We start from the raw sequence: 20,913 nt of genomic DNA on the forward strand, positions 1-20,913 counted from the left end.
GCCAAATGTAATAGGGTGTCTGTTTTAGTAACAGCACAAACTCGCACCTTCTGGCATTTTTTAAAGGTGCAAGTTTGTGCTGCAACTTGCAAATGTAATAGCCTGCAAACTTTTCAGCTCGAGGCTACTACATAACTACATATGCATATTTAGGCGAGTTTAGGACTATGTAAACTCACCTTTTAATGCGACTAGCATTAAAAGGTGCGAGTTATACAGAAGCCATCACAGATCAGTGAGATCCGTGACGGCTTCTGTCTGTGTTTTAAAAATAATAAAAAAGACGTGCAGCCCTCCCCCAAAAGCATAACCAGCCCCGGGCTCTCTAAAGAACCTATTAAGAACCAGCACAGGGCTTTGCTGAGCCGGTCCTAGTTGTGGAAAAACAGGGGACAAAACGAGTAGGGGTCCCCTGTATCTCCATAACCAGCACCGGACTCTTTCTAGCAGGGGGGTAAAGCCACAGCCAGGGAAAACCTTTCACCGGTTTCCCTGGCCAAAGCATTACCCCTGACCGCTTGTCAGCCCAGGCCAGGGATCCCTGGGGAGTTTGGGACCCCCCCCAATAAAGGGGTCCCCCTCTCCAGGGCACCCCAGGCCTCTGCTGATAAACCACGGTTATCCCCGGCACCCCTGGGCGGTGGGTGCCGGGTTTATAGTGCTATTGTGTAGTGTAATATAGATGTTTAAATATTGTCTTTAGCTGTGGTACTACATGTCCCAGCAAGCCTCCCCCGCATGCCGGTACTTAGAGAACCACAAGTACCAGCTTTTGGGGCATTTGGGGCCCGCTGGTACCTGTAGTTCCACAGCCAAAGAAATATGTAAAAAATCACAACACACACCGTGAATGTAAAAGTTTATTATAACATACATGCACACTCACTAACACACATACTCACCTAGTATCCCTGATGCAATCATGTCCACTTGTCCAGTAGATAATCTATACTCACCTCTCCTATGCGTAGTTCAGGTCCTCTTCATTCCAAATAGGCATCCAGGGGGTTAAAATAAAAACACAAAAATACCCGAAACCAAACCGGACTGAGGAAAGGTATGTGTGTGTACACATACCTTTCCTCCGCGCGAATGACTGGGGCCCATGTGTGCTCTGTCATTGTAGGAGCCGCCAGTCACTCAGTGGGCGTCTCCGTCAGCGCCGCTCACTGATTGGCTGTGTGCGATCAGCCTGTCTCCTCCATAGACATCAATGGGGAAAAATCTCCATTGATGTCTATGGTGGGTACCGCAACATTGTATCCAATGATGTAACCACAAGGTTACTTGAGGTGAACCTTGTGGTTACATCATTGGATACAATGCCACAGTTGGAGTTGTTGAATCCATTAAGTCATACACATAATCTTGTTTTTCTCTTTTTTGGGGGGGCGATCAGAGAGAGAGGTTTGTTGACAGTTGAATGACATGCCCTTAAGAATGTTTTCTGAACTGCTTTGTGCCATCATTGGTTCCTGTTGAATTACAAGATGCCATTTATTGGCTTATTTAGCACACAAAATTGCTGCCAACTCTTTGTACAGATCATTGGTTCTCAGTCTTTTTTTGGGGTCACTGGACCTTTGGTTCCGTAAACTTAATCTCAGCTCCCCTAACATGTACAGAATTTCATTCATCCCATGGTGTCCAGTTGCCTCATAGTGTCCCCCCTAGGTAAACCCACTTTTGTAATGCCTGTGTAATGATGGATACGCTTCAAGACTGGGGCTTGTCCACAAGCCAATAATTTTAAATCTCAGGCTTTATTTTCCAAGCCGACGCTTTCCAGTGTATTTAAGCCAAAATTTAAAAGAGAAATGCACACACTTAGTAAATAAAACCCATCAATAGCAGTTCCCATAGTTCATTACGATACAGCGAGTCAAATTCATCGTAACCCACTTTACTTATGAAAGCATTCAAAAAAATTAGCTTTACTGATAATAAAAATGAAGAGTACATCACTATTGACTACCAGAGTTTCCGTTACTAAAATAAAGTACACTGTCTTTTTGAGAGAGAACATAAATGCACATCTATACACACGCACAGAGCTTATAGATTGCAAGCTCACGCAAGCACATCCCTACTATTAATCCATCTTTAACATTTGCATAACATTTGTATTCTTAATTATGGATCGCCATCAACACAACTCAGCGAAATATGTTGAAGCCTTATAAATAAAGGATGCCTATGTAAATATATGCATATGTAATGGTGTAAAGAGACATGCAATATATCAGTGTTATAGTCCTGAGAACAGGGTCTTTTCGCTTTATGTTCACTTGATCCCACAGAGGCAGAAACTAGCGCTACACTAATGCTGGTGTCACAACAAAATATTGTAGATCAAGGTCCAAATTTATTAGCCTGCAACGTGACTTTTGCAATATAGCCCCTAGATTTAAAGCAGCAATTAGTTCTAAGATGAATCCATGGTGGTTTTGCCTTAAAGCTAATTGCCACTTTAAATCCAGAGGCTATATAGCCAGAATCATTACATTTGGGGCTAAGGGTTCCTGACCGATTTAGATACAGTGACCACCCTGTTATTATCATTAACACAAAACCATAACCTTCGACCAAATCAGACTGTGTTTGAAAACAAAGGCAAATCGTGGCTTATTCTTTACATTTCCAATAAAACCAGTGTTCATTGCCATTACATGAATTCAGTTTCTTCTTGTGCAGTCACTAATGGTACCTATTTTATTGTGACACATCTGACCTCTTGTACTAAAATGTTTGTCAATGGTATAGACTGTTCTAAAACAATGTAAAATAGCTAAAGTGTACTACACACATTAGTTGTTTTTTTTTTCGTGCTTCATAAAGATTGGTGAGAATGTTGTATATTAATTTGCCAGGAACAAGTCACATTGCCTGAGGCACTTTGTTCCTCATACCTCAGTGATGACATTAGTTTTAGTGAGTTGAGGGGCTTTATATTTGTATAGGACACAAAATGGCAGGTGGGGCTGCTGCTTAACATCCTGTAGACACCACTGGCTGTAGAATGGTTCAATTGCAAGACCGTTATGACCCCCTCCCCTCCCCTGTCAGCGGCATGGTGACAGAAATGTTCGATCCTCACCTCAAAATGATATGCTGTTTATGCTGCAATAAATAAAACCAACTTCACTTATTGTCCCCTTTGTATGAAAAATTAACTGGACACCTAATATATTTAATATTTGCCAGCGTGTGGGAATAATTTTTATGCAACTCTGATAGTTAGAAAGATAGATAACTCAATTATTCCTTCATCTATCAAAATATTCACATATATAAGTGCTCACTAGAAAGATTGATGGGAAGTAAAGTCCACCGGTTTCAGAGCCCTTATAATATTCATGCATTTGGCTCAACAACTTTTTTTTTTTACTTTTTTTTATTTTTTTTATCTCAATTGCATTCACAAGCAAGCTTCATTACCCATCACTCTAGCGGAGAGGTTTTATTATAAGGATGCCATCTTGGCAAGGCTGTTATTTAGATGATAAATGTAAGGAAGAAAGAGTGTGTCTAGAAATTCTACTTATTTATGTGTCTTCGAGTATAAAAAAAAAAAAAGAGAGAGAGAAAGGGAGGGAGCTGTTTTTGACAGGTAAAACAAACAGCATCTACATTCCTAATGAACCTCAATTTTACAGATACAAATACAGGTCACTTAACTCCATGATATATTGCAGGGTTTATTTTCCAGCAGGAATTTCATCATTAATTTGTAAAATGTAAATGAACTAATTAGGAAGAATATGTTTTATTTGTGACAATTTGCTGCTCGTTTCTCCTCTCCCTCCATATATTTATGATGGATCGAGTATTTTTTTTTTTTTGTAGTTTGCTTTCTACATTTCCTGGTTTTGATATTACTGCAATTGTCTTTTTATTATAAAAGTTATTTGGTAACAAAAGTTCAAAGAAGAAACAAATAAGGGTGAAAGGACACAAGCATTCGTTACAGTAGCCACCCTGAGACAACTCCATTTTGCTGCAGAAAAAAGGGGTTAACGCTGAATGCTTTACAGTGTGTCACCCTGAGACAACTCCATTTTGCTGCAGAAAAAAGGGGTTAACGCTGAATGCTTTACAGTGTGTCCCCCTGAAGGCTTGGTGTAAATTTTAAGATGCATTAATTATAGTCTTTCTCTTACCATTTTCCATCACTGATGACGGCAGTGTCATAACTGTGGAGGCCTTGCAAAAAAGTATCTTTATTTTTTTTTTCCTATGTGTGCAGTATGTGGTCTATTTATGAGAGAAGAGCCCTAATCAGGGGTTTCCCTATTTAAGCTACAAAAGAAAAATGAAAAAAAAAAAATTTGGAACGGTGCACTACTCTGTAGTTTTCTTACTTAGATTACAAATATAACTTTTATTATGTTCTATTATTTTTTTTTATTTAATTAAGAAAACTACAAAGTAGTACACAGTTCCAAAAGTCTTTTTTTTTTTTATAATGTTCTTTTGCATCTGATGTCAAATTTAGAGACTATTTACAGTAGCAACCCAAAGCAATAATTGGTACTGACCTAAAAGAAATATGCAGCAAAGGGTCGCCACAATTGAAGACTATATCAATACAGTCATACTACCCTACTTTGCCTCTGTTGTCTCTGGGAGACCCAGGGATGACATTGGGGTGTGGCGCTATGAATCGAAACATCAAATCAACTGTGAAAGGATAAACTCCTTAACCAATGTACTCCACATTGTGCAAATGGACGGTTTTCTGTACATCGTAGCTGAAAGACGTTTTTCAAGGATACACTCCATTGTTTACAACATTCAGCCATTTTCTGGTACTGCTGTTAACTTTACTTTAACACGAAAGTAAACTTGTTGCCTACACATGCTAAATATGGTTTGCAGCAGGGAAGAAGGATTACCAGTGGGGAAAATAAACTTGAGAAGCAGAATGCCTGCACTAGCATAGGAGAAGTGGTTGCTGAAGTAGCATGGAGGAGTTGGGGCATGAAGGCATTATCCGTGCAGCAAGGAACAGGCGGACTGTTGCTCCTCATTTTGTGGAGCATATCGATAATGAGATTATATTTGGCAGAACAAGGATATTGTAACGAGATAGACGTAAAGCGGCTTCATTTTCAGGGGCATTCCTTGCCGTGTTCAGGGGCACACAGGTAGGACTTACAGATGTGTCCTCATACAGTACATATAGCCTCAATATACCAAGAGGCGCGAGATGCCTGGCACAAGTGAACAGCCAGGTCCCTTTGTTGCAAAGTGACATACTAGGATGCACCAGGAGACTCTGCTGATTAATTTGAGTCTGTATACGAAGCGCAACGGAATTTGCCATGGAGAGTCGCACACAGATATACAAGTGTTGCATATCAAATTAATCAGCGCATTCTTCTGGTTCTTTACATGGTGAATGTGTGGCTGTAAATATGCTTCATCACCAAACAGGTCTTACTAAAACTATAGGTGTTTGTCAGAGAAGTGCTTTTATAAGTGCACTGAGAGCAATGTAATATAAAGCTTAACTAAGTGACACATGTAATATAGACAGTCCTGATGTCTCCCCGTTTAGTAATATTTAGGGCACTAGCAGGGAGTTTGTGCATGCTTATGAAAATGGGGGATGGCGTGACAATTTGTCACTCATGGAGGCATGCCCAGTACTCACGGATGTGCTGGGCTTTCCCCCAAGCTCTCCCCTCACAGTGAATAACTGCCGTGCACTTGTGTACGGCGTCTATTCGCCCGGCAGTGACCGGTCACCGCAACTTTTCCTACCAACGGGATACTCTGGCCCACGGGTGGGGAAGGCACAGGGCAGGCTGTTTTAGCAGGGTGCTGCTTAAAGAGCAGGGCGCATTTTGCCATATTAAAATCGGGCAGGGCGAGGTGCACTGCTAAACAGCCTAGCGGGAACACTAATGTAATTTCTGACACCAATCTCCCACTGTGATAATCATTCCGGAATTGATGCCAAAATATCATAATATGTTGCTTCAGAAAATGTCCGGGGATTAAAATGCACTTCAGAATAAAACCGAAGTGACTCAGAGTTTTGTAGGCGATATACATTTAGAGCCAGATTCTGAGTCAGAGGCAAAGTGTCAGTATATGTGGACATACGCAGCTGCTCTGTTTGCAGCCGTCATCATTAGTATCGGTACTTACACCCAGCCCATACTGGGTTCGAAAGGTCCATCTGAAACTATCATCCCATCTCCATCCGGCATCTCAAACAAGCCCAGAAGTAGGTCTAAACGCCCGTAACACTCCCACAAAGCACATCTATTACCTGCATTCACACGGTAACCACTCAGTTTCCTCCAAGATAGGTCCATTTCACAGAGAGAGTGATCCGGCCCACACGGAGCGTTCCGCCCACTCTCTTATCCTCAGTGAAGGTGTGTATACATACTGCAGAGCATGTGCAGTCTACAATTGCTTCTTGCAACGCATGCGCAGTCCACTGATGATCACCAGAAGCATCCACTTTTGGACTTGTGCCTGAATCAGGCCCATAACACATTTTGTATTAATCTGAAGGGGAATTTGCAAATACCTTACAATGTACATGCTGGTAGTACTAGTGTTCATTCTAGCACCCTGCACCTGTCTCAGCCCATGCAGTTCCTCTTTCTTGCCTGGGGTGCCGCTCTCTGCTCTGGTGCTTCTAGCACACTCACCTAATGCATAAAACTGCTGAGATACAGACCAGTGAGTGCGAGAAGCACCAAAGCAGAGAGTGACACCCCAGGCAGGAAATAGGAACTGCACAGCTTGTGACAGGTGCAGGGTACACAATAGTACTGTGGTGCAGTTTATTATCAAAAGGATTTGTTGCAGAGCAATCTGGCTGGAGGATTTTGTTGTTTTGCCAGCCATACTGTTATCAGTAATTGTTATAGTGCCCTGCATTTATTCCTTACTCCGTACAGCATTGTTAAAGATGCTGGTGATGTATACATTAATAATAATGTCATACATGGAGTCTGATCAAAGAAGTCGTATTTCCAAGTAGGATGTTTTCCTTATTCAGATGTTCTGCATAGTTAATTAGCTCAACATAACATTCATTTTAGTGCAAGCAGGGAATCTGGGTGTTGTAGATACATTTATTATGTTGCCAAAATGACATTTGAGTGAAGTTTAAGTCATTAGAAAAATGTATTAATTGCTTTTGGACTATTAATCAAGGTCACAAAACAGAAAAGCTTTTAGATGTGCAAAGATCCTCTGCACTTTGTACAGTATATAGATTTATCCAGCTAATATTCTCACCACCCCACCCAACATTTCTTTTTTAACTTAAAAATAAATTCCTTCACAAATGTATTGGATCTGCACACGGGCTACTGACCTGGGCCTAGTTGCTATAACTCTAAGGGCTCTCAACAACCATTTTGAAAAAGAACAGGGACTGACCACAGTGGAGTTTTGGTAACTGTGGACATAAAATGCCAGAGGCAGGGGTGAACAAATGCCAATTCCAGGATACCCGTTTTCTTGCCAAGATGTTATTTAGCATTTCATAATGTTCATTATACTATGGTAGCAAAGTGAATACTAAAACAGCTACATTCAATTTTGAAGATCTTTAAGTAATCATTAGCTTAAGGCCAAAGTCATTAACATGAAATGCACAACAAACACAAACAATTTAATGGTTCAAAGCAGCAGTCATATGATAAATCATGGAAATACATGTAATATATCCTCCATAGCAAGGGCAGGCTGGCAGGGCTATAGCCCGGGGCTCTGTGGCTTATGGGCGCAGTCAGCCAGTCAGCTTTGCCGCCGCCTCACCTACTATTGCCAAACAGTCACTGAGCACTAGGACCCAGCGGCTCTCATCAGAGGCACATCCAGACACGCGCCTTCTGTGCAGCTCACTGCCGCATCTGTCCTCCACACTGCAAATCTGAGGAAGAGGAGCATGCAGGCCAAAAGGAAGGTAAGTTGAAGGGGGAGTGGTTTGGAGTGACGGGGAAGGAGCATGGAGTAACGTGACAGGTGTCAGGAAGCTGATGGAGCAGGAGCATGGAATGACTGGACAGGATGCTGGGGTGATGGGCCACGATGCTAGTGTGATGGAGCATGGAGTGACCAGCGGCAGGACGCTGGGGTGACTGGTCAGGAGGCTGAAGTTATGGAGCAGGATGGATTGACAGAGGGCAGGATACTGGGGTGACAGGGGTCAGGAGGCTGGAATGATGGAGGCAAGAGGATGGAGAGACCAGAAACAATTGATGAGGCAGGAGGCTGGCGAGACAAGAAACAAGTGACGGGGCAGGAGATTGGAGTGACAGGAGGCTGAAGTGATGGGGCAGGAGGATGGAGAGACACAAGGGGCATAGGCATGTGCAGAAGCTTGCACAGAGGGTGCTGCTTTGGCACTTCCCCCTCCGCCGGGTCATGGACCAGAGATGAGCAGTGCCAATGAAATTTACCAGTGGCATATTTTGTTTAGTATCGCAGTAATACTAACAAACATACCACTGGTATTCATCATTACTTACCCCTCCAGCAAGGGTCTCCCTCCTCAGTGGCATCTTCTGTTGCTGCCAACGACAGATTTCTTTGTCGTGCACAAGCGTATGACACTTCCACCCGGTGGGAACCCGGCAGTGCCTGGAAGGCTCCGCTGAAGCCAGTAAGGTTGCCGTGGGGTCCCTATTGCTGGCAATAGGGACTGCAGGGGGCAGGACGCTGGGGTGACGGGTCAGGAGGCTGGAGTGATGGAGCATGGACTGGCAGGAGGATGGAGTGAGAGGGTTCGTTGCTTTTCATTTGATGAGGGCTTTGTCCTGAGGGAGGCCAGGGTATGGCTGAAACGTCGACTGCACTATGATGTTATACCACTTTTGAAGAAAAAAGTCTGTTTATAAAGTCCCTGGTAAATGCACTATATTAATATTTTGGAATATTTACAGTACTGTGCAAAAAGTTTTAGACGTGTAGAAAAAATGCTGCAAAGTAGGAATGCTTTCAAAAATAGAGGTGTTAATAGTTTTTATCAATTAACAAAATGCAAAGTGAATGAATGGAAAAGAAATCTAAATCAAATCAATATTTGGTGTGACCACCCTTTGCCTTCAAAACAGTATCAATTCTTCTAGGTACACTTGCACACAGTTTTTGAAGGATCTCGGCAGGGAGGTTGTTCCAAACATCTTGGAGAACTAACCACAGATTTCCTGTGGATGTAGGCTTGCTCAAATCCTTCTGACTCTTCATGTAATACCAGACAGACTTGATGATGTTGAGATCAGGGCTCTGTGGGGGCCATATCATCACTTCCAGGTCTCTTTGTTCTTCTTTACGCTGAAGATAGTTCTTAATGACATTGGCTGTATGTTTGGTGTCATTGTCCTGTTGCAGAATACATTTATCAGACACCTCCCTGATGGTATTGCATGATGGATGTGTACCTGCCTGTATTTCTCTGCATTGAGGATACCATTAATCCTGACCAAATCCCCAACTCCATTTACTGAAATGCAGCCCCAGACTTGCAAGGAACCTCCACCATGTTTCACTGTTGCCCGCAGACACTTATTATCGTACCGCTCTCCAGCCCTTCGACAAACAAACTGCCGTCTGTTACAGCCAAATATTTAAAATTTTGACTCATCAGTCCAGAGCACCTGCTGCCATTTTCTGCACCCCAGTTCATATGTTTTCGTGCGTAGTTGAGTTGCTTGGTGTTGTTTCCCCGTCTAAGGTATGGCTTTTTGGACGCAATTCTTCCATTGAAGACCACTTCTGGCCTGACTTCTCCGAACAGTAGATGGGTGTACCTGGGTCCCACTGGTTTCTGCCAGTTCTGAGCTGATGGCACTACTGGACATCTTCCGATTTTGAAGGAAAGTAAGCATGATGTGTCTTTCATCTGATGCACTAAGTGACCTTGGCCGACCACTGCGTCTACGGTTCTCAACATTGCCCATTTCTTTGTGCTTCTTCAAAGGAGCTTGAACAGCACATTTTGAAACCCCAGTCTAGTTTGAAATCTTTGCCTGGGAGAGACCTTGCTGATGCAGTATAACTACCTTGTGTCTTGTTGCTGTGCTCAGTCTTGCCATTGTGTATGACCTGTGACATGAAACTGTCTTCCACAGCCTCACCTTTGTTTGGCTGTTCCTCACCCAGTTTTAAGCCTCCTACACAGCTGTTTCTGTTTCAGTTAATGACTGTGGTTCAACCTACATATCAAACTGATGATCCTTATCACCTGTATGGTATGACTGGCTAATCATACACCTGAATATAATCCTACAATATCCCTGACTTTGTGCAAGTGTACCTAGAAGAATTGATGCTGTTTTGAAGGCAAAGAGTGGTCACATCAAATATTGATTTGATTTAGATTTCTCTCCTGTTCATTCACTTTGCATTTTGTTAAATTATAAAAATAAACTATTAACACTTTTCTTTCTGAAAGCATTCTTGCTTTGCAGCATTTTTTCCACAGCTGCCTAAAACTTTTGCACAGTATTGTATATCTTTTTTTTGGCCGGGAATGGGGGTAAAGGGATGTTTCACCCTGGGCTCTGCTTGGTCTAGAGCCGACCCTGCTCCATAGTACTACAAATCATAGAGGAATATTGCTGTCATTTAGAGTTTACATATTTTGGTTCACTCCGTTTTCTCTGTCCTGTTGTATTTATCTTGTTTTTATCACCTCTTTATCCACCTACTGTCAGCGAATCTGACCATCCAAATGTAAATAATTAGCAAAATAAGGCAGTTTCTGGGTTTAGGAGTGTTCGCAGTGTAATGCAAAGGGCCACAATTTAGGAAGTAGTTTGCCCCAATAGCATGTGTTACCTTGTCTGTCTTATTTGATAATACATTTCAGTGTAAAGAAACACTTGGTGTATCATTTTATTTTATATATTGCTGAAATTAGTCTTTTCATGTGCTCCAGCAAATCTATCATCCAGTTTCCATCATACATACTTGAGGAAATGATGTCTGGAATATGGTAAATAAGGCATGGGGAACTCCAGACACTGGAGAGGCTTACTGCAAAGCTGCTGGAGTGCAGAATGAGGTGTGAAATGAAATCGCAACGGAGGCACCAGCTTAGCTAATAGACAGCAGTCAGCTACAATATAGCATCGTCTCCTCTGATTGAAACGTCTGTGCTTGAGAGCGGATGAGAGGCTCCTGCACATGCACCTGCTAGGAAATACATTTGCTGGGCACACGAGCAGAACACGGGCAGCAACCCAACAAGACGCATAATTGAATGCAGAGGCGTAAAAGTGAACAAAGCCGTTAGTGGGATACTTGATGGCAGAATTATGGCTCACAATCCCGATTTATTTAAAAATAAAATACTAATGGCCCTTCGGAGAAAGTGGAAATATGAATATCTACATTATTTTCCTCTCGCCTGTACTACCGATTAACAAATGTATTCATTTCCTGCATGTGCGTGGCTTTTTATATCTTTTTTTTTTTTTTATTTAAAGCTGGTAACGGTTTAGGTTATATTTTATGCTGTGAGCTAGCGTATTTCCCCTCTACAGACCAGTCTTCCAGACGTTCCATATTTTTGTACTGTAAAGATCATTTAACCCACTTACACCCTTTCATGTATTTATTTTCTCCCATATGTTTGCTTACATTAGGTAAACTAAGGCCGGGTACACATCAGAACGATGTGTTCCCGGCTGATCTGCCAACATATGCTCTGTGCGTTCAAACTGCACAATGCAGTGGCACGACAACGCGATGTGCCATACTGCATTTAGCAGCATGGCATCTTACACGAGAGATCGTTCCGCCCTTCATTACTTCGTTCTGATGTGTACCGCGGATGCGATATGTCAGCCCATCGGCCACCATATCGTCCAGGTACACCGTCTGCTGAGTACCCAGCATAACTCTCCACCTCTAATCCTTGCTTAGTGATGTATGTTTACTTTGTCATTCAAATGGTTTTGTTGTACTTTGAGTTACTTTATTTAGAACTATAAGATATGACCTGCACATTATGTAAGATAATAGACCAGGACAAGCAGTTTTAAATGCACAAATAGTTCTATTTTGAGTTTGTCTAGGATAGAAATGTTACAATTCACTTGCTGTCTTAAATGCGCCCCTCAGTTTCAGGATGTGGTGACACCCCTGCACTCCCCACCCTTCCTCTCCTTCCTAGGCTCTGTCATTCACTAAGAGGCAGTCTGCCCCAGGAGAGTCTGTACGGACCCTTGATGCTTGGAACAGGCTTGTCTCTTCAAGTTTTGTTACTGCGACCTGACGCCTAGTTAGTTCTTATCAGGACTAATACCATGTGAAGCACTGGGCTTCCACTCGTCACACAGTCCGACATCAAGATCCTCTCCGTCTGATGAAAATCGCTCAAGGCAGTCCAGCATCCCTCCACACTGCCAGAGCTTTATCTTCCATAACTCCTTCCTTGCCACTTCCAACTAGACTCACCAGTTCCAGCTCAACGCATTGCACGCTGGTTTTCATATCTTCTGCTGCATCTGCATCCAACAATTATGCAGAGCATTGTTTATAAGAGAACAAGGCTTTTACTCTGAGTTGCAATGTATTAAGAAAAGTAGAACTGAAATCTCTGTTTCATATAGAATCTGGTTTATGCAGTTTGTCAAAGAGCATACGGAATGTAAATGACCTATAATGGGGGGTTGTCCTGTTTTCCTGAATGCAAGAATCATTTTTAGTAACTATAGCTTATGTCATCAACTGTTAAGTGTTCTAACCAAATCGTGAGCTAATCAAGTTTATTTATGAGAGGTCCATATATCAAACACAATGTGGTCATTTCAATCAGGAGCGAGTTGGGTAGTGCAAGCCAGTTCACGTCGAATTTGCACTGCGAATTGCCATTCAATTCCAAAGTCGCATTTCCCCAGCAAATTTGCTGTTTACATGTTTAATGTTTTTAAAAAAGACATCAATTAACAAAGAATCCATTTTGCCCCTTTACTATAATTAATAACTTATATTGCACTTTAATAACATTAAACAATTATTTTACCACTAATATACAGTATTACTAATGTATTGATGCAAATGTGTGTGTGTGTGTGTGTGTGTGTAAAAATCCTTTATCCTGCGCCAAAATTATAAACAAAGTGGCAGCACCTCTCTGTGAGACCCCTGTTAGTAAGGTCTAACTAAACAAATACCAACAAATCCACTGGGAGGATGCACAAATAAAATAATACTACTTAATCTGAGTTATATTAAAAAATATACAGGAACTCTTTAATGGAGATTAATTATAAATAACACTAATGATTACTCCCAACTGGAATAGAGAACTGATGCCTGTAGTCGTAAGTGTGAATTATATATTCTAAAATTGAACCTCTAGGCCCAACAAAAACACCCAATCTGGTTGAGGCTTACCGTACAAATATTAATACAAAATCAATTCTTAAAATTTATTGAGAAAATACAATTTTACAGAACATGGTTTAACTCAATTGACTGTAAGATTTCCCTCTTTTGTAGACAATATTTTTCACCCTTCTTTCAGGGATACAGAATATTCCAGTTATGTGTCCTTATAGTGGATATCACAGCTTCATTACCTTTTGCGTTTCGTCTCCTTATGAGACTTTATCAGGGGTTAATCTCAGAATTGATACATAATAAAAAACATGTAGTACATATCGTATCTGAACTGTTTTTTTGCCAAGTAGAAATATATTCAATAAAATATCGGAGATTATCCCACCTTAAAATTTGAACAATTGCAAATATACACGTCTATGAAGATGCCAGAAATGGAAGACCATCAGATGGGGGAGAGATAAAGATCTCCACTAAAATCAGTGAGTTTTATGCAAACCAGATAGGATACACACGAGGGTGGTTCAATAAATAAGGTAACAAGACCTCTCATTGCGTAAATGTATTCAACTCATACATATAATTAATATTATGACCATACTTGTCTAAGCATTTGTTCCAATAGTACACCAAGGCCTCTATGCTGGCAGTGTCAAGCACCCTGAAGCCAGGACATGACGGCTTGCTGAACTTCACCGTCTGTTGCAAATCGCCTTCCACCCGGGTGCCTCTTCAATGGTCCAAAGAGATGGAAATTACTCGGTGCCAGGTCAGGGCTATAGGGGGAATGGTCCAGTACCTCCTAATGGTAGCGCCGTAACAACTCACCCGTGCGATAGGTTGAGTGTGGCCTGGCGTTATTGTGAGGTAATACGGTGACTGTTCACAGCAGCCCAAGTCGTTTTCAACAAATTGCCCTCCGCAACTGGCTCAATATGTCACAATAACTGTCAGCATTAACAGTATCTCCTTTGTTGAGGAAATCAACAAGAAGCAAACCCAAAACATGGTCACTATGATGGAGTTGTTTTGAATGTCTTTGAAGGTGGGGACGATGTGTGTTTCCATGTCATGGATTCTTGCTTCATCTCCGGTGTCACATGATGCACCCACGTTTCATCGCCTGCAACAATACACTGCAGGAACTGCACTCCCTTCTCATGGTACTGCATCAAGTGCACAAGAAAAAAATCCCATTCTATTGGTTTTGGGACCTTTTATGATTTGCTTCGGTACCTCGGCGTGAACACTTTTTCCTGTACCCCAGTTGCTCATGAACGATGTTGTGTCCAGTACCCACTGAGATGTTCAGTTCGTCAGCAATAAGCAATATCACCAATTAAAATGCTTCTGTCCTTCTGAATCAGACCAATGTGGCACAAATTGTCATCTGTGGTGGACATGCTTGGTCTGGCCGGATCGCTGCTCATCTGTTATGCCATTATCAAATACAATGCACCTAACCCAAACCTGTTTTTGTGACATGATGTTATCACCATACACCTCGACAAGTTGGCAATAAATTTCAGCTGCTGATGTGCCCTGTAGACGCAGAAATATGATCACACTACGCACCTCAATGTTTGAAAATGTTTCCGCCATCCGATGTTGTGACAGTATGGGGTATATTTACTAAAGTGCGGGTTTTTAGAAGTGGAAATGTTGCCCATAGCAACCAAACAGATTCTAGGTATTATCTTCTAGAAGATGCTAGGTAAATTTTAAGTAGAACTGATTTGGTTGTTATGGGCAACATCGCCACTTCTAAAAACCCTGCACTAGTAAATATGGGATACGTTTAATTTGCCGGTGGACGGGATCCCAGGCATTGATATACCGATGCCGGAATCCTGACGCCCGGCATAATGTCGGAATTCTGCAGCTTCTGGATTTGAACCGGCGGCATTTCAGCCACCGGCTATTCATACCCAACCCGTAAATATACCCCTATGACTGATATAAGGCACTGTGAAGGGAAGCAGTGGTCTACTTGCTCTGGCCTATTGGAAATTAAGATGAAATTATTATTATTAACAGTTTCTTATATAGCGCTGCATATTCCGTTGCGCTTTACAATTGGAAACATAAATAGAACAAAACTGGGTTATAACAGACAGATATATAGGTAGGAAGGCCCTATCATATTTATTACCCTAAGCCTATTTCTTGTCAGTAGAATAAATTTGTTTCCGGTTCATAATATGGAGCATTCACATGGGAAAGTTCTGTCATATGCAACATTTATAGAGTATAGCGCAGGATATTGCATCACACAATGGACCTCATTCAGACCCAGTCGCAAGCGCTGAGTGCTCGCAAGCGGGTCGATGTTTAGGCCTACCGCAGTAAGTAGCAATTACCGCACTGCGCGTGCGCAAGCCCCGGAGCGAGAGAGAAATTCTCTCGCTTCGGAGCTCACTACAAAAGGGGCGGCTGTCGATGTTGATCGACAGCTCGACCCGTTTTGTAGGCGTGGTGGGGGGGTAGTTTCACAAACTGAGGTGTTCCTTAAGGAACGCCTGCCGTTTTGTGGGCGGCCACACTGGCATCAGCAGTGCTCGATCAGAGCAGGAAGCTCCCTGGGGCTTGCGGTTGCCGAAACCCAACCTTAGGGTCTCGTCGCAAGCCCCGATGGTCTTGACCATCGCGACCATCAACCTGGTCGGTCACTAAAGCTGTGGGTGTTAACCCACAGCGTAGCTAGCGACAAGGAGGCCGCACTTGAAAACGCAAGTGACCGCCCTCATTCAGAGAGAGCGCTCGCTTCTTGCGACCGCCTCTGAATGAGGGCCAATATGTGAATATAGTACATGTGTAATGATATTTGCAGTCACGTAGACATTCCATCAGATTCACGGGATAAAAAAATGTACTGGACTGAGACCAATCGGACACGAAATAGTAAAGGGCAGGGTGCTATTTCCAAACCAAGAAGCTAATAATATACGACCGTTTAAAAGCCATGGTATAAATAAAAACAAACCTGTGCGCCACCCCCTCCTACATTTGCTCCATGCTGTTCAGCATCAGAAGTCAGTTATCTTTGGACAGGGACAGAACGAACATGTGCCCCCTCCCTACTTAATAAATAAATCAAAGTAATAGTAATTACTACTAATAGTGCCCCCTTTTCAAAGTAGTAATTACCTAGTACCTCTGTATAATAATAAATGAGTACCCACTTAAATAAAAAAAAAAATTGCCTCTATTAAAAATAATTCATACAATTTTGTCACTTCATCAATTAAAAAAAAAAAAAGTGTCATCTTATTAATCTAATCCTATATATAATGGGAGTGCCCCATTGCCCCAAAAAATACACATAGCATGAATACAACTTGCTTCACGCAATGAGTTCTTATAAAGCAGTTTGCCTAGTTAATAGCCGGATAGCCAATTAGTGGCCTTGTTCTTTCGCCAAGATTAGACTCAGCCAATTAAGAGGTGCGGAGGCCTTGCTTGTCAGCAGAGGATTGGGCGAAATGCAGAATGGGCCTATTGGAGGGAGAGGGGCGGAGTGCACGCTCCAGTAGTACAGGAATTGTGCAGCCATCTCATCGGCCAGAGGCACCGGTATTGTTTGGCGGTTTTTGGTGCTGGGCCTAGTGTCAACTTTTTAACCTTGTGCTTATTACATCCTGCGATTTGTATACAAAATACTAGAACAATTGGATGGCGACTGACACTGACTGATGTTGGTATAGCTGGTTTTCTGGCATTTGTCTGCGATTTAGCCTGTAGTACATATGGCGGTTTGAAACTCGACTAAAATATGTTTGTTTTAGACAAAATGAGAGGCTACTAAATCCCCCCCCTTCTTATGTGAACAACACAAAGCAACTCATTTTTGTTTGTTTCCAAACCTCAGCTTTTGAAGTTTCCTTCCCCTATGTTATTTTGAAATCTACTTCACCCGTCTCCTGCATCCAGAACGCCATCTTTGCCAGGGTTAGGATCTGCTTTCATTGACATGGGCAGGGGTGAACATTTATTCCATTTTCTTATAAGTACTGAACATAATGAACCATGAACTAAAATCTTGCAGGATCTCAAACTTCCTCAGCAAATCCCCATGTACTGTCTCACTTAGGAACCTCTAAAGCACCCCTCACCCAACTATTCCCTGGCAGATACTGAAACCAGTCATCATAACTCAAATCAGCTATCACAGAGTGCGGTCTGAGTGGGTTGAACATTTGGATCATTTCTGTGATTAGAAGCAGAGATACTCCCAAACCTAGACACAGTAAGTGAGATTTATGGGGCAAGGACAGAGAGAGAATAGAGAATGCGCTATTTTAAACATATGTTATGCCATTTATTTTTTAACAATAATAATAAAAAAATAGTAATAACTATAATAAAAAAGATAATTTTATTTATATAATTCTAGATGTGAATTAAAAAAAAATCATAATATTGTTATTATCCTTTATATGGCACCACAAGGGTTCCGCAGCGCCTCACAAAGTACATAACCAAATGAGCAAACAAGAAGACAGCTACTTACAGTAAAAAACAGTGCAGGAGAAGGACATAGTTTATAAACATTGCTGCAATAGCGATCATACCACTCAAAAGCAGCAGGGCGTCAGCAACCAAGTGTTAGGTGCCCTTGTGGGGAGTTTGGAGTAGATGATTGTATGAGTAAGGGAAGGAGAAGCACATGAGGGAAGAGGGCCCTGCTCGTGAGAGCTTACATTCTAAATGATAATAATAGTAATATTAATCATCATAATGAAATAGAGAACATTACACACGAGAGGTCTTGTTACTTTACTATTTGAACCACTTGTGTGTGTATGTATATATATATATATATATATATATATATAATGTAAAAATATGTATATTGTTTTCAACAATAAGCAACACTAATAACCATATGGGCATCCTTCCCCATCCCAAACACAGCAGTAAACCTACTTTATTTTTATTGAACAAGTATTGGTTACAATGATCTTGTTTTTAAATCACAGTTGCAGCACTTTAGCTTAATTTGCTTTTATGTCTGTGGCTTAGATGCATTTGTCCAATAAGACATGGCCAGCCATCATCAGCTGGCAACTTGCAAACAAGCAAGTGCATGTGCAACTTTGTGCTGGCCATCTTGGCTGCAGTTTGTGTCAACACTCCCTTACTGTGCTTTAGCCACCTCTACATTCCTTCTCCAATCTTTAACCCGGCCCTCTTGTTTTAGGTGGTTGCAAGTGCCATTAACCTGTAAAAAAAAAGATGTGCAAAGCAAAAAGCTTCACATGCGCACCAAAAGGAGAGCAAGCTGCGGACAAAAACAAGCTGCAACTTGCGTTAACAGCCAACTCTGACTGAGGACCAATGTAGCAACATCCCTAGCACTTACACTAACACTGGGCCTTGCAATTAATGTCCAGTTCCTCCAAATGCGTATATGGAATGTTCTTCCTGAGACAAACCTGGTGGGTTACTTCCTACATGACTGGTCAGTGTGCTTGAATTCTGAGCACACAGCAAGTGCAGCGTTGGTCAGTCCTTATCTTTCACATACATTTACCAAGGAATCAGTTGGAGCATTATTGAACACCTTTGCAATTTCCATGGTACACGCTGTGCTGTCGAGCTAATTTCCCAATACTGAGTGATAATTGCAGCTAGCATTTAAAAGCTAGATGATTAACTTTTATTTGTCGGCTGCTCTTATCCCATTATTTCAATGTTTTAATGTTTGTGAAGACCAAACAAGTACATGACAAACCAACCATGTAAAAAAAAAAATTATATATATATATATATATCAAAGTGTCTGCGTAGTGGAAATGGTGTGGTCTCTTGCTGGTGTAGCCAATCCACTTCACTTTCAGAGATGCTCTTATGCATACCACTGTTATAACGCAGGCTTATTTCACTCACCTTCCACTCAGCTTAAACCGTTCTGGCCAATCTCCTCTGACTTTTCTTACTATCAAAGCGTTTTCATCCACAGAAGTGTAGTCTATTTCTTCCTCATTCTGGTCTTTGGTCTGAACAACAACTGAACCTCTTCACCATGCTTGCATGCTTTTACACATTGAGTTGCTTCCACATAGTGTTTACACACTCTTAATGAATCTGCAGATTTTTGTAATTGTATGAATTGTGTGTGTACCTATAGCTGCTGCTGCTGCCTTTCCCTGGTATAACTGTTATAGAAAAATACAGTGTTCTCTTTGTAAACTAAACAGTAAAAGAAGCTTCTCCGATGTTAGCATCTCAAGAATAGCACAAATAATTAAAAGTGTTGCATAAGAGTTTCCCCAGTCTAGAGACGTATCACTTGCTTATGAAGACTTATTCCAGTTGAGCTTTCCAGAAATTTGGTAGCTATGTCTTTCATCTGATACTACTGCTATTATATTATATTTGTATCTGTTTAAAGCACTTCTCAGATACAATTAAAGTATCACTAGCATTAGATTACACAGGTTATTACTGGCTCCCATTTCATCTGTTTCACAAAGATGAAAGGCTAATTGACCTCTGTGAAGTTTAAACCTATGACCTTGAGGTCACAGAGACCTTTCAGTCTGCGGATTTACAGATACAGTAAAAATATATATGTGTGTGTATGTATATACACACACACACATATATGTATATATATAAATTTTTTAATCAAATATGGTACATATTGTTTATTTAAATTTAATAGTATGTTTAATTTCGATAATATGCAGTGACTGTTTCAGTGAAAAAAATGCTTTGATTTGCATGCTATGCCTATTACAGAGATAACTAAATGTGTTTGTATATAAAAATTACGTTTCACCTTTTGAAAATACATTATGCTATATGAAAGGTAATTGTAAACAGCAACAGCAATACTTGCTTTAAAAAAAAATCTATGTGTTTATATCAGTTTTTATTTATATTTAATTTGGTTAGAGCATCAAAAAAGGAAAACAGAAGTAAAGCTGGGTACACTACACAATGGGATGTAGTTAATCAGAATGGTATATCGTACACATCGTATAGTGTTTACGCCCGATCCATCGTGAAAAAACAAATGCTGTTACATACAGCATGTAACGACACATTGCGCAGTTGTACACCGGATCGTGCAGTTTGTACGAAGAGCGCGATGCACATATTGTCGCATCGCACCATCGCTGGGTATACACATTGTATAGTGTGTACCCAGCTTTTATCAGTCTATGCTACTATTTTGATAACTGCCATAAGATTTCTGATTACAGCTGCTGGTGTCAGAGTTTATAATTGACACAATGGCACAATTTAATGGCCCATATTGAATTAGCACCCATATACAATTAGCAGCGATGCACAGGTGTGATCTGTGTCTGCATATCGCTGCTTATTACAGTAACAGCTTTGCCTGCACACCTCTGTATTAATGATGGTTGTGATATGCCATAAAAACAGCAGAATGTCTTTCTTCTTTCTTTGGGTGTTAGCGTTCTCTTTAAATTTTTGTCATTATTCCCTAAAAGTAGTCCTTGTTAATGAAATTTGTTCTCCCAGCCAGCCCCAAGCTTACCCTCAGACAATGTGTACCCACACCGACGGCAATGGGATCCAGCATGCGGCAAGCACATATACACTTGCCGATGC

General features: G+C 41.3%; 1 protein-coding gene across 4 annotated transcripts in view; it reads left to right on the forward strand.

Moving 5' to 3' along the window:
- Positions 1 to 20,913, forward strand: part of CDIN1 (CDAN1 interacting nuclease 1) — a 343,159-nt gene that overhangs the window by 201,534 nt on the left and 120,712 nt on the right. Inside the window, exon 12 of one of the 4 annotated variants that reach the window (XM_088456508.1) lies at positions 12,155 to 12,953. The exons of the other annotated variants lie outside the window; for them this stretch is intronic. Coding sequence (XP_088312634.1) covers positions 12,155 to 12,263 — 109 coding nt within the window. The 3' untranslated portion in view covers positions 12,264 to 12,953. Of the gene's footprint in view, positions 1 to 12,154; positions 12,954 to 20,913 lie in introns of those variants that run through there. 4 annotated transcript variants of the gene reach the window in all.

Source organism: Taudactylus pleione, unplaced genomic scaffold (genome assembly GCF_031769625.1).
Source record: "Taudactylus pleione unplaced genomic scaffold, aTauple2 ptg000707l, whole genome shotgun sequence".
NCBI classification, from domain to species: Eukaryota; Metazoa; Chordata; class Amphibia; order Anura; family Myobatrachidae; genus Taudactylus; species Taudactylus pleione.